This window comes from Thalia democratica, chromosome 2 (genome assembly GCF_965202585.1).
Source record: "Thalia democratica chromosome 2, ktThaDemo2.hap1.1, whole genome shotgun sequence".
In the NCBI taxonomy this organism is placed as follows: domain Eukaryota; kingdom Metazoa; phylum Chordata; class Thaliacea; order Salpida; family Salpidae; genus Thalia; species Thalia democratica.
This window is the reverse complement of record NC_139166.1, coordinates 76,718,195-76,733,667: the sequence shown is the minus strand read 5'-3', so window position 1 is coordinate 76,733,667 and position 15,473 is coordinate 76,718,195. Positions and strand designations below refer to the sequence as shown.

Here is a 15,473-nt window from a genome sequence, read left to right as displayed (position 1 = left end):
AAAACGATAATAACTACACCTGGGAATGAACCCTGCAAAACATATTATCTTGGTTCTGATGACATTGGTCAAGACTAAAATATAAGAAATACTCTTTTATTAAGTTAAATTCTGAAAATAGAATTTTGTTTTTTAGGCAGATACATTTACAAAGTTTTCGACTTAATTGTATAAAAAGCTTAGAATATTTAAACTTGCGATCAAACTATTGTAAAAAAAACGGAAATACGTTAGCTAATTTTGTATTTAATTTTAGTTAAAAGATATATTTTTGTAAACAACTTTAATGTTTAATTCAAATGTTTTATTTTATTTTTATGTAGTCTAATATACATGTATAAAACAAGTTAAAAACAAGTGATGAAGCCTAAGTTGTTTACCTATGAAACATTTAAACTGCAGCTAGAATACCACTTATTTGTTGCTACTCATGATAATATATTCTGAATCTTTTCTGAATAACTTTTTAAAGTTGTGGAAAAGTTGTTTATGTTTAATTTAGTCTTAAAAAGCCAGATAAATAAAAAAGTATAAGTTGAATTGTATTGTAAGTGTCTCGAACTTTACTAAATTAACTTTGTGCATATTTATTAAAATGTTACCTTTTTAAAATTTAAAAACTTCAACAGAAAAATTATATAAAGAATATATAAACTTAATTTCACCTCTTTTTATTGGAATAACAAATAATTTTATTAACTAAACAATCGATAGGAAAACAAAAATAAAACTTCAAGTTTTCTTAGAAGTTTGATTACAAATGTACGTTAAGTGTCTTTAACTAACTTTTGAAATTTAACGATAAAAGAATAAGAGAAAAAATTAAAAATTAAGTAAAAATTTAGAAAAAAAATTTAAAAGTAAAATAAGATCTATTGCATTAAAACAGCAATCGTTCTATCTCTTCTAGCAATGATTTTTATTCTCTCCCCACCACAACAAATTATTCTAGTTTTCATTTAGTTACTAGTTTGTTGCTCCTTTTCTCTTTCTACTGGACTCGCTTTCCAGGTAGTTCACTTTGGTCTGGAGCTGTTGAACTCTGTAAAAATAATACATGAAAACAGCTGAAGCCATGTTAATATCAAAAAAACTGTTTATAGACTTTTAATCAAACATTTACGAAAAAATATTTTAAACTAGAGTCTTACTAAGAAGTTGCAAAAACTGCACAGCTAATCATAAAACAATTTTTGTTAGATTCAAAAAAAAAAAAAAACATTTAAGATTTTTTTATCAATTATTTACAGAAAAATATTTCAAAACTGGATTTTTACTTTTTTAAGCTGCACGACTGATTATAAAACAAATTTTGTGTTATTCTTTTCTTTGAGCTGCCTATTTATCAGAAGTGTTGCGGGCCAAAGTTTATGCTGGGTTTTTAGGTAAAACAAAATTTTAATCAATTTATCCAAATAAGTATTTAGTCCGTTAAGCTTGAAACAGAGTCATTCACTATATTGATCGTCTACTAACGACTAATATACACAAACATATATTAAACTTATATAAACAATTAATTACCATCTTAAAAGCTTATTGTAATCAATAAACATTATTAACAAGGTGTAAACAGTAGTTGTAAACAGCTTTGTTGTTAAAAACTAAACTAACACAATCAAAGTTTCAAACTAATTTAGTAAAGCTTGTGCAAAGGAAACATTATTTTTAAGCAGGGGTTTGTTTTCAACTAACCTGGTAAGAACTTGTTGCAACATGAACGTCATATCATCCATTTTTCGAACGACTTCATTATGATTTTTATTTTGTTGTTCGCAGGTGCATTCAACTGTTGATGGTTCGTGTACCTACAAAAAACAGTTTATTTTTTAACGGACTAAAAGAATGTTTTATCAACAACGACAAAATATATTATGAACTTTTTTTCTACAAAATATCACTCGTTGATTTTTTAATTTAAGTATACAGAAAACAAGGTAAAAATAAACTGATGTCTTTATAAACTTTAGAAGTTATTTTAATTCAAAACAAGGCTTTTCCATCTGGTTATAGTTACTATATGTTTTATGGTTTATGTTGTAAATCAGAATGTAAAAAATAGTATTCCACATTGTTGTAAAATTTAATAAACAAAGGTTGTATTTTAAACTGACTTCTATGTAACAACTTTTAAACTTTTCATTAAGATTTCTAAACAAGAAAATACTTTGATAGTATACAATTTTCTAATATAATAATGAAAATTAAAAAGTGTTTATTTAACTTGTTTAATACAAAGAGGCGTTTAGAAACTTGTAAATACTGAAAATAAACTTTCATTGTTTATCTTTATTTGTTATAAGTTTTTGAGTATTTGACAACTATAAATTGATTTATTTTGAAATTACTCTAAAAATTATATACTAATCATTAAAACTTATTAACATTAGTCGATAACAAAAGTGCTTTTCGAAGAAACTTAAAAGAAGTATTTGACCTCTAAAAATTCTTAACTGTTATTTTAGTGATAATAACAATTTCCAGGTAAGTTTTAAATAAACTCACTTATCATGTGTTAATGAAATTCTTGTTATTTTATCTACTACAAATGATAAGAAGCCTTTAAATATGTATTACATCATTTAAATAACATGCTAATTTCTAACTAAATCAAGTGGAAACACTTCCTGAAAAAACTTAAGATTTTGTTCTTTAATTTAAGTTCAAACATTTTTAAACGTAGTATAATCTACATTTACGAAACGTTTTATATTTAGAAACAAAGCATTAAAGTATAAACATGAGCACAACTTTAAGCATAAAGATTTGTGTGTTTAAGAGAAAACTTTTGATATTTTTAAACTTAAGCTGTTGTGTAATTCTTAAAAGTGTTTATTCTTTAACTCTTAGAACAACTTTTAAATATACAACTTGTACTATTAAGACTGCTTAAAAAAATATTTTTGCGAGGTTGAACTTTAAGAAAAGTACATAATTTGTTCAGATTAAAAGGCACAACAGTTTAAATAAAGATCTTTAAAGCTATTAAACTAAGTTTTTTTTTTTATTTATACTAAAATTTTATCTTTCAACTTTATCAATTTACGTTAATTCAACTCATTTTATTCGCAAAACAAAACTTCTTTTTTTTAAGACGACAAACTACTTTTAGCACTAAGCAAAACTTAAAAACTATTTATCTTTCAAATAAAGGTTTAGAAATTTAAATATAAACAAACTTTTAATTTAGTACAAGTTTTTGTGTAAGTTTTAGAAAGTTATTGCTAAACAAATTCTTCAAGTTTATAGATTTAGTTAAATAGCTATTTACACATTTTCTTTTAACGTTTTTTTATCTCTTAGGTTAAATGCTGAATAAAGAATAAACTTTAGACTATTTTTTAGGTATAATCAATATGCTTTTACTTTCCAAACTATGTTAAAACAAACAACACATTATAAAAAATATTTAATTGTGCTATTTGTAACTACATAGTTTTAAAGTTTAAGCTAACCTAATGAAAAAAACTGATAGATTTTCAAAACAAGTTTTCATTTTTGTTATATTAAAATAAATGATAACAATTAAAGGTTCAGTAACAAAACAGAATAAAAAAAATTTTTAGTTATTCAGCAAGTAAAAAAAAAATAATTCATCACAGGAAACCATTAATAACAATTATAGAGAAGCTGATGTGAAAAGAACTTGTCAAATTTTGGCATAATAGGTAGTTTTGTATAATTAGCACTGTAACTGTCACAACAGTTTAAAGCATATGAAATGAAATTAACATTATCAAGTTGTAAGATTGTAACAACTCTCATTTTTTCTGATAAATATTGAGAACAACATTGCGATTAAACTTTAACATTAAGAAATAGTTTTTACTGGAATTATATCTATATTTTCTTCTATTATTTTGGTTAATGTGACAGGTATTTCTTCTAAGCATTGAGAATAACATTGCGATTAAACTTGTACAATAAGAAATAGTTATCTCTGGACTTATATCAATTTCAGTATTCTATTACGGAGTATTTGCGCACTTAAATTAAATGTTAAGTTAATGATATCTGTACTAGTTTTACGAATGTAGTTTGACTTTAACTAATATTAGTAACTAAAAATAAAAATAAAAACGTTTAAATTAAATACATTTGTGTTCTCAAGAGCTTTAAAGTTGATGTTTTACCTTATATTTACGAATATAACTTTTAAACAAACCTCATTTTTTAATTGCCTAAATTTTCAGTACAAGAGAAAACAATATTTCAAAGCTGTGTTATACCAAAACTATAAAATTTCAAAAGTGTTTTTGTTTATAGAAAATATTGTCATAAGATGTGCTCTATGAATAAATCAACCTAAATATTGTTGTTTTATTTAACTGTTATAAACATTTCAGTTTAATGACAAGTGTTTTAAAATACACACATTTCAAAAACTAAGCACAAATAAAAAAAATTAACTTACAAATTTAAAAGTTTGAGAAACTTTGTTGGTGATATGACCTTTCGTAGTTATTCCATAAACTTCTATGAAGTACTCACAATTGAATGTTACCTCTTTGAAAAAAGTTTCAATGGTGAAGTAAGTTTCTGTTAAAATTTTAAGCAAAGTTAAATCAAATAAAACAATTTCTTGCACTAGCATTCAATATATAACAACAAAATGACTAAGTGATGTCATACAAGAACTAAATTTTAAGTTTTAGTAATTTTGTGATTACTAAAATAAATTTTATATAAACTACTTTGATATTTTGTTTAATAGAGCATAAAAGTTTAAAATATTACAGCTTATTCCTGATTTAAGGACTGCTTTAAAATAAAGTGTTCTGGCAGAAAATTCAAGTCTTAAAAAATAAAAAGTACTTTTATAACATAAGCAAACTTTAAACATAAATACCTAATTCTTTTTAAACAAGTTTGCTTCATTTTATTATTAAAGTAGAAATAGTGTGTACCTGTAGTTTTTAACCAGTAATTATTTGTATGCCTTCCGTTCTCCAGTTTAGTGATAGTGACGTAATAATACTCGATTGTTTCGTGAAATTTAGTTACCTCTTCTAGTTGCCATTTTGCTGATATATTAGTTGAACCAATTGTGGTTACGACTTCCAAATCAACTATCGTTGGAATAAGCTGGTCTAAAAAAGATTAAGTTAGTAAGAAATTAATTTATTATGTAGTAACCTAACTTCTTTATATGTTTTCTGTCATGTAAAGTATCAACATAGTAATGCACATACTAATTTTCTAAAACAATAAAATGTTACTTTTTACGCATTTTCCAAATTCGTTATCGAATCCGCCCTTTTTGCAATTAACAAATGGATTGTCCAAATTATAAAAATATCCTTCGTTGCAAACATATTTTACACTAATTTCAATTAAATGAGTAGTACTTATTGCAGCTTCTTTAAGTACTATCTTTTGAGCATTTGGTAACAAAGGAAAAATACCACAACCTATTAAGAAAAGTAATAACAAAATTATTGTGTTAAAAACATTATTACACTACATTGTCACTGTTTAGGCTAAAAAGTTTAGGTAAAAGGCTAAAAGTTTAGATAGACAAAAGTTAAACACTTTCATAGATGAGTTAACATAAAAAACTGTTAAATAAAGTGCTATTTAGTCGAAATTATTTTTGTATACTTTCGATGATATGCTAACTATTTTTTTTTCCTTTAATAAAAAAAACTTTTAAAAACTGTTAGTTTAATGTTTTTATACTGTTTCTCTCTAAAATTAGTTTTAGGTCATATTTTTTATTGTCAGTTTTTCACAGTTTTCTATCTGAGGAAAATTCCCACAACATTAAGTCAAGCAAAAATATAAAATGAAAGAAAGAAAAAGTTTTTCAAACAAAAGATAGTACTTTTATGTTATTGAAAGTAAATGAAGTTATGCTTCATACAATTTTAATAAAACTTAGAAAAAAATACTTAAAAAAATCTACAAAGCTTGAATTACTTTTAATACATTTCGGGTTTAAACAATCAGAATTCCATGTCCCATCATTATTGCAAACAAAATGATGTGTTTCTGTTGATAGAAAGTATCCTCGATCACATTTAAAAACAACTTCTCTGCTGTTAATAACTACTACTTTTCCATTTTCTATACTTTCAGGTAAATTTGGGCATTCTAAAAGTTTTATTAAATCATAGAAAAATATTTTATCTATATACATGTACAATGTACATCGTACATGTACTTGTATATGAATATATGTATATATATATATTAGCAAAATAAGATTTTAAAAATACTGGTACATATGTTTCATAAGACTAGACGCCTTAATCATCAACCAGTTAAACTTAAAATAAAAAGTACTTTGCTAAACATAGATGCAAAAGTTATACAAAATAAACAAAAAAACAGTATGACGTAATATTGTATCTATATTGTATCTACCAATTTTAGAATTAAATTATTTTAGACCTATTACTCAGTTGTTAAAACCGGAACACCTTAAATTTTATTCATTAGGTAGTAAATTATCAATGTGTTTGAATTTAACAAAGTTTTTAGGTTAAATAATGTTCTAACTTGGTGGCTGTAAAATGCAGTTAGTTCTGTCTTGAGTCATCACGTATCCTTCTCTGCACGTGCATGGGTTGTCTGTAAAGTATAAACATAATGAGACATGTTGGGGAAATGCGGGAATAAATTGTTAGCACTAATAGTAGTTTTATGAAATGTCTTATGTAAATAAAAAAAACGCAGTCATCTGACAAAATAACAGCTCTAATACTTAATTATTAGTGGTTGAAGTAACAAAGTATAATTCTTGATGAATTTTTTAGTTACAGTAAATAATAATTTAAACAAGTATGTAAGAATATATACTCAAACTAAAAATAACTATCTTTTTTGTATAGTTGTCTACACTATACCATTTGCTCTTCAAACAAATAAAAATATAACAAATCTAAAATAGCTTGAAAATAATAATCATTTATTAATCTAATAAAAACTTACAACACTTAATTCTCTGCCATATTTTCGTTCTGTTTCCAAGACGGCTGTAGTCTTTGGCGAGAAATCTGTGATCCTTTATCGGCTTTGAAGCGATTGTTTTTAGTTCTGCTTCGCATTTTTTTCTGATTTGATCAGGAATTTCCACTCCAATGGCATACATCTCAACTCCTTTGCTCTAAAATCGAATTTTTTATTTGATTTAATAGTTCAGTATTTAATTAAATTATAAAAGTTTAGTACAAGAATAGTGTATCTTTAATAAAATTTTAAGTTTGCATTCTGTTTATTTATTTGTAATTCAATATTTGTTGTACTTGTACGCTTTAAGCTAAGTATGCATCTTTAAAATTCTTTTTGGTAATAATAATTTAATTTAGTAAACCCTGTAAAAGTAGACTTATTAGAGTTCTTAGTGTAATTTTCAAACCTTAGCAAGATCTGAGGTTGTTTTCAGATTTTCAACATCTTGAGCGGCACCATCAGTAATCACAATTGCTTTTGTGTTGTAAACAGGTCTGTTCTGAAGGGTGTGCTCAACCATAAACCTGATCGCTTTTGACGTCATAGTGCCTAAGAAGTTTAACGTGACGTAATAAATTTATAATAGTATAAGGTTTGTATTATGTACAATAAAAATCATTTTATTGACGCCTTGCTCTATCAAATAAGTTAAAAAGTTTTAACAGTTTAATTTTTTTGAATATTTTACTTATTAATACAGATCTTTTATTATTGGTTTATAACTATACATTTTTATAGTTTTTTATTATTTTTTTATCTCATATAATTGATCTCGTTGCTAAAGCGTATAAAAAAGAAATCTTTGTTTCCAGTAATAAATAAGTTGTTAACAGTTATGACAAGTAGACAATACAGTAATTAGTAAAACTAAATTGTGCAAACGCAACAGAATAAATAACAAAAATAAACTGTTAGTTATATCCAGCAATAATGACTTTTATACGTTTCAAAACAGTACAAATTGTTTTATCTTCAAAAACAATTTTTATACAAAATGAGTAGTTGTAATCTTTAAGTTGTAATAAAAACGTTATTAAAGTAAATTTTGTCTGTTGTAAACATTACAACTATTAAATGCGCATTTAAAAGCATTAAATCTCTAATTTAGTGCAACACAAGCTAGTAGTTGTAGTAGTTTGCACTTGTGTTGTTGTAGCTTTTGTTGTTTGGTAAGACAAAACTTAGTTTTAAAAAGAAAATTAATCAAACTTTTACATCAGGCAATAAATAAAACTTTAAACAGCTATACAGGTTGTAAGTATTCTTTCTTCTTTATTTTTGTTACTAATATTTATAACTACATTGAAAACTTTTAAGCCGTGAAATCTTAAAAAAATTGCATTTAAACCTTTTTCACTTTCATCTGTTTTTCAACTAAAATTTAAATGAAAATATAAGTTATGTTATAGCTTTAACTAAATTAATAATTTATTTACACTTTTCACTGTTTTTACAATAATATTTATTATTTCTCAGTTATTAGCAAATACATAAAAAAAAAGCTTTAATTTCTCGCTATTTCATGTAAAAGTTTTGTAAAATAATATGATAGGAAGAGTATTAAATGTTTGTTGAAAATTCTAGAAAGTTGCTTAATGGTTACAAACAAAACCCAATAAATTCATAAAGTATAGTTTCGTTTGTACTTTTTCTGTATTATGCTTAAATTGACTCACCTTACTGTTCATAAAGTTTTATGATAAAATTATAAGCTATAGTGATATAACACATAACAGTAAAAATTCGAGTATATATAACTTTAAACAAACTCCTTTTTTCACTTTGGCGAATAAGCATTACACAGTGTTATCTCTACAAGTATAATTATTACGTTAATAGCTAGTTACTTGTCTTATTAACCAATGATATTTATAATTAAAATCCGCAGCTATCACTTAAAAACTTCAGTATTTTTGCTATAAACTTTCCTCGAAACGCATCAACCTGTCTTGCACTTTTCGTAAAGACTTTTGTATATACAGTAAAGTTTTATTACAAACTTATAACTTAAATATTACATAAATTTTTATCTGAAAGAGTTTTAGATTACAACTATACTCAATCAAAAACAAATGTTGGTGTGTTATTTTAAGTGATAAAACACGTGAAAAACTAATTTTTTTAATTAAAATTTTAGAAGTTACGTTTACTGCGAACGACATTATTGATGTTTCTCTAGTATAACTGGTTTAAAGATTTGAAAAATTTAAAAAGGAAGCTTTTCTCCGTCATTACAAAAATAACAAATAAGCTGTAACGAAGTAAAAATAGACTGTTCAAAACTCAAAGAAAATATTTAAAGAAAACCAAGTTTTCAAAATATAGTAAAACGAAACTTATTCTCCCGAAGACTCAATAGCTTTTCAATCAAACAGCAATTTATATCTTGAGATAAATGATTTTTTATTTTACTATTTTAACTATTTTATAGGTAATTTAAATAATTTATAGATATCCAAATATAAAAGTTCATTAGATGATTTTAAATCAAGTTCAATGATTTAATGTAAAACCTATAGGTACCTAGAGCTTTTAATTTAAAATGTTCACTTATTGCACCGATAATTACCCTAAGTAGCACATAATCTGCAATTATGAGTTTTGAAAATCTATTTGTCAGCGTAACTATGAAATCATTGAAGCATCAAGTGTTAGCGGGATTTTACAATTTTTACACTGAAACTTAGAAACAGGTTAAAATTTACTAGTTGAACTGTTTTTAACTAATCAATTGTTATTTACCTCTTAACTTTCTACAAATTTACGACTAAATCATTTCTAAAAACAAATATAACCTCCTTGGTAAAATCTGATATTTCTTATTGCATCTATATATTGTTGAGAAGTGGAATATTGACCAAGAGAAATTTCCTCTGTTACATTGCTTGATATTTGCAACTGTTAAGATATTTTTTGAAATAGAAAATTATTTTACATAAAAAACTGTTATAATTTAAATTAATATTTTGGGAATATTATTTTAAATTCAGCTTAAAAACGGATTTTTAGTTTTCACATTGTTCACCTAATTCTTATTTATAATTCTTTTTGAAACTAGCTTTCTGTTTTGTATAAACAAATATTTTAAATACTTGTGGTTTCGAAGCAATCACTTGAAGTGTTTTTATAGTAAATGATTAAAAACAAATTAACGTAACTATTTAATGACAAACTATTTATGGTTAAAGTTCATATACAAAAACGTTAAGTAACATAAGTTGTATTCTTAAAATACTACTAAATGTAAAACAGTGAGTAAGGCTTTAAAACTTGTAAAAACTGAAAGTATTTGTTCATCATTTTTATAGTAGTACTTAAACTATATAATAAAAACAGGAAAAACCTTAGTTAAACTTTCGCTGAAGACTAGCTAAAAAAATAATAATTAATTTAATTTATTTGAATTTATAAAATCAGAAAAAAAAGACTTTGAAACTAATTTAGGTTTAAATTTCTTACAACAAACTTTTGATGAAATTTTTTTTTTTACTTTTTTCTCTTATGACTTATTCAAAAATGACAGTTTGTTACAACAAGTAAGTAAAAAATCTATAATACTATTTACTTTGCACGGAAAGCTGCACAATAGAAGTTATAATTACCTTTTAAAATAATATATAATCGTACTGAAACTGTTCTTTATGTTCAAAGATTATTTTAAATTATAAAGACTCGAGCATAACAACTTATTTTAAAACATGCTAAGTGTGGAAAGTTTTAATGAAAACAATTCAAAAACGCGTTTTGTTTTAACTAAATAAAAAAAACTAGGCTGAACGTTAATTAACTAAAGTTTTCGACTTGAGAGTTTCACATATCTTTAACCGCATAAACACGTTTACTTACAGCATTTAATTTATTTAATTAGTTTATATATGTCAGGTCGAATGACTCATAATAATCTCATTTCAATATAATGCACCACAATTACCACTAACAACATAGTTTTAGTATTTCAAAACGGATTATATAAAAATTATTTTTTTAAGTTTTCTAAATATTACATTGTGATATTTGTGGTTTTAAGTAAAAATAAAATATTACATGTGATATATATTGTTTATAAATAAATCACTTGATTTTATAAATTTTAACTTAGGTAAAACAAGTTTATTGTAACACAGAAGTTTCAGAAAACTTTTCTCAAATTTTATGAGCTGTATTTGAAAATCTAGCAGTTATTAATTACTTATAAAACGTAAAAAAACAATTTAATTGCTTTAGTTTAAAAATTTATAAAAAGTTAAACTTTTAGGAGGAAAATCCGTGCGCTAACAAATACTCTTATGTTCAGATTTATCGGATAAAAGTACTTGAACTTTTATTTTTTGTGACGTAATAATGTTGATAATGCATTTGAAATATCGTACGGTGATCATAAGAATATTACTATAACTATAACAGGCACTATAACTGTTACTTTGTGCGTGGTAATACTCAGTTAATTCAAATTGTAAACGTTAATTAAACTTAAAAAGTTCAATAGTATTCCAAAATACTGGCGAAAGTAAATTATTTCACGCATATTTGATTTTATTTAGTTCTTAAAAACCAGTTAAAAAATCTAAAAACTAGTTTTATAAAGTTGTTATTAATAAAAAACATGGTTTTTCAATGTAGAAACTTGTAAAATATAGATTTTACTTGAGAGTGCACAAGTTTTTTGTTTACAATCAACTTAATTGTGAAAATATGAAACAAACTTTGTTTCTACTCAATGAAAAATTATTCAATGAAAGGCTTATTCAATGAAAACATGACTTTAGTTAAACTAGTTTCAGAGTTTTATCAAAAACTTACTAAAAATATATATACTTATCACAAAACTAACCACTGCATATTTGGTATTTTCAACTCCTTTATATTTGATAAAGTTAATGACATATTCCTTAGCAGAATTGAAACTTTTTCTTTTTAAACTGTTCGACCCATCAATTAAAAATATTATGTCCAAAGATCCGTTTCCACATTCTTCTGTTTATAGTTTTTTTTTTAAATATCGTTAAATCAAAATTTTTGATTTCAGTAAAAAGTACTATACTAATTATTGTATTATGTAAAAACATTACCATTTTTTTTTAGCTTGTACGATAACAAAAGCTTTTAATTTAAAATGTACTAATAATAAAACTTATAAAGTATTTTTTTTAAATACAAGGGTTATAGAAACATTATTTTGTAAATGCTTTAAACATAATCTAATAAAATATAGCTCCACTCGTTTAGGTTTAAAATAGTTTTTTATACCTGAGATACAAAGGTAAGAGAAGGTACTTATAAGTTTGTCATTAAAATGGTATGCAGCAAAATACAGCTTTGTTATCATTGTTTTTTTTAAAACTTACTTCTACAAGTTGGTCTATGACTTTTAGGAACATTCTTGCTCGCTACTAGAGTAGCTACCAATAGGAGAAGAAACAGTTTCATTTTCATTATAATAAAAGTAATTAACCCTAATAAATAAAACTAAACTTAAATACTATAAAATAAGTTCAAACTCGATACGAAGTAAGAAAATACACATAATGTATTTCCTAAAAACTTTCAAGTTATTGATTAACCCTTTAAATGATTAAAAATTTACTACAATATACAATACTTTTTATCTGCATCTTAATTATTTACATGCTTAAAAGAGTACATTATTAAAATGTTGTCTTATTATTGTCGAACAATAATTTAAGAAAGTTATCAAAAACTATTAGAAAACTTAGTATATAAGAGCTTAAATGTTTTTTTAATACTTAACCTTTTACTAGTTTTTTTTATTAAACCAAAATTTTAGAACATAGTTAGCCTACTTGATAACTATTATTTAGTTAAAGTCCTTACTGGTTAAATAAAGTTCTAATACACTACAAGCTTTATGTATATAGTAAGCATGCGCACACAATAAAAATTTGAAAAAACTTGTGAACACTCAACTTATGAAGCTGTTTTTGATGATAAAACTCATGAGTTACACTTTTGATCAATGAAAACAGATGTGTGAAAAAAAAAGTTTATATAATAAAAAAAAATCAATGCTTATTTTTTTAACACGACCATAAAAATCAAATAAAACAACAACCTAGGATTGTCTATTAAACAGAGTTTTAAAAACGTCATATCACAAAAACTTTCTAGACATTAGAAAATATAATAAAGTTTGACTTTGATCAGTTTTCGTACAACTCGTTTATAATTTCCAAAAAAGTATTTGGTTATGAGAACGCTTTAGAAAAAAATAACTACACCCACAATGTGTTTATTAAAAAAAAGGATCAAGTTCTAATAGAAACAAGAAACTAAACTTTTATGTCTTTTAATATTTTGGCAAATAGTAATAGGAGTGATAAAAATTCTTCAACGTTTGGTTAAAATTGTATGTAAAAGAATGTTATTTTGTTTAACAATATAAATAATAAGTTGCTTATGAATAAATCAGTGCTCATAATATGCGTTAATTTTCATTTGATAATTAAGTTTAACCTGTAAGACCTAAAAGCAAAAAACTAGCTGTAAACTAGTAACAGAAAGTATAAAAAACAATACTTTAAAATAAAGTTTTTATGATTAAAATATAATTACAAAAAAATACATCACTACGAAACTTACTGCTATAATTTCAAAAAGAAATGAAGGTTATTAAAAAACAATTGTAAATTATAAGTGAACATTGAACACTAAACAAATCAATATATAAACACTTACATTTATACACTTTAACACTCTCTCAAAATAACGCAATATGCTTCTCAAGAAAAAAAGCTTATCAAAACAACAAAAGATTGACATTGAACTTGAGAAATGCTACTTGACAAGTTAATCTTTTCTTTGAAAAAATAAAGCACAACGAGAACTCGAAAGTTGTTTTTACTCAACGAAAAATATGTCTGCATTATAAAGTTCCGCTTTTAAAGCGTTACAAAGTTTAATAAATGAAAAATGTTTGTTTAGTTACAAAATTTGACAACTTGAAAAAATTCACATAAACGTAATGTTTTCATAATTAAATCTATATGATTTAACAGTTTATTTAAGCAGGAATTTAAACTTTAACATAAAGTTAGTGCAAATAATATACTCGATTGACATACTTTTTGATTTCATTACGTTCTACTTTTTTATAGACATCAACTCGCTTGTTATGTATAACAACTTGAATACTTGCTGTCCGGTATATATTTTATAAATGAAAACAAAATTTTTTGACACAATTATTTTTAGTATATTGTTAAAACTATGCTTTTAATTTAATAAATAGTAGCTATTTACTAGATAATATCTATAAAAGCTATATTCTTTTTTTTGGACTTAGCCAGTATTATTTTTATTGATAACGACAGTTGTTTTCAACTAACTGCATCGTACTGAAAATTTTTTGCTGTACAGTGTTGCCCGCCAATATTTTTTTACGGGAAAATTGGCCCGTTACTCGCATAAGGCTGCCGACCCCTCGTTTAAAGTGAACAAATGTTTCAAAGAAAATTTTGACGCATGCAAATAAGCAAACTGACGTAATAAAGCTTTTGTCTGCAGTAAAATTTAATAAAAATTAAAAACTGTAAGAAATCAAACAAGTTTTCAAAGGCATTTGAGTACAAAATACTCAACAGCATTTGAAAATGAACAGTAAAGAATAAGCTTTTTAAAATGTAATTAAGGCCTAAAACTACTATTACTTATTGCCTAATGAACAACAACATAACACTTTAGTGCTAATTTGTTTACTTTTTACAGCTTATCGTGAAAAGTAATTAGAGTGTTTAAAATTTCAAGCATTAAAGTATTAAAACTAGAAGACGGGTATCGACTTTCAGTAATTACTTTGTTATTATAGTGTCATTATGCTTATAAAAATAAAAGCAAATTCCTTTCTTTAACTGCTTTGAACTTCAAAGGTTACATTTTGTCTTTTGTTATTTCTACTATTTCTACTGTACAAGTATGTTTCTTTTACTTACTTCAAACTTTTTTAAACTCATAAGAAAATTATAGTATATAAAAAAAAATGCAATAAAGTTTTATCTACTAAAGTAAGAAAAAATTTATTAAACGCCAACTTAAACGTTAAACTTTTTACTAACTAATAGTTTTATTTATACGCTTCTAACCCTTAAACTAACTTTAAAAACTGAAACATGCTTTCTTTATAAACTCCTCACAATGAAAACTATCATAAAAGATAAAAAATAGCAAACCTTTAATTTTTTTGTTTAGTTTTTATATAATATTAAAAAACAAATGTAAGTTTTTCTGTTACTGTTCACATTATAAACTTTAAAGTATTTTGACGATTTTCAAAACTTTAATTCAATTTCCGCAATAAAATTAATGACGATAATTATTGAACCTAGAAAAACTGAAATAAATAAAAAGTCGATTAAAACTTTGAGTTTAATCTTAGTTGAAAGGTTATTTAGTTTTTGATACGTCTTTTAAATATAGCTAATAAAGTAAGTAAAATGTTGTTTTATTTTTTTTAAATAGCTTTACAAAAAGTTTATCCTAAAAAACATTGGTTCTTAGAATATAAA

At 24.4% G+C, this 15,473-nt stretch overlaps 1 protein-coding gene across 1 annotated transcript; it reads right to left on the bottom strand.

Annotated features, from left to right (window-relative positions):
* Window positions 1-966: 966 nt before the first annotated feature.
* On the bottom strand, window positions 967-12,401 carry LOC145828963 (uncharacterized). Its single transcript, XM_082936707.1, has 12 exons — window positions 12,300-12,401; window positions 11,786-11,928; window positions 9,750-9,852; window positions 7,361-7,503; window positions 6,934-7,108; window positions 6,502-6,573; window positions 5,920-6,093; window positions 5,220-5,411; window positions 4,908-5,090; window positions 4,415-4,539; window positions 1,696-1,808; window positions 967-1,042 (listed from the first exon to the last, which is right to left on the bottom strand). Exons 1-12 carry the CDS (start codon window positions 12,385-12,387, stop codon window positions 967-969), a joined length of 1,587 nt encoding a protein of 528 aa, XP_082792833.1. The 5' UTR covers window positions 12,388-12,401.
* Window positions 12,402-15,473: the final 3,072 nt, after the last annotated feature.

Coding starts and splice junctions, on each gene's coding strand:
- LOC145828963 (XM_082936707.1), bottom strand. CDS start 12,387: ATGAAAATGAAACTGTTTCTTCTCCTATTGGTAGCTACTCTAGTAGCG. Junction 7,504..9,749: donor TATCAGATTTTACCAAGGAG/GTTATATTTGTT, acceptor TAAACTTCTTAG/GCACTATGACGTCAAAAGCG. Junction 7,109..7,360: donor CAACCTCAGATCTTGCTAAG/GTTTGAAAATTA, acceptor ATTCGATTTTAG/AGCAAAGGAGTTGAGATGTA.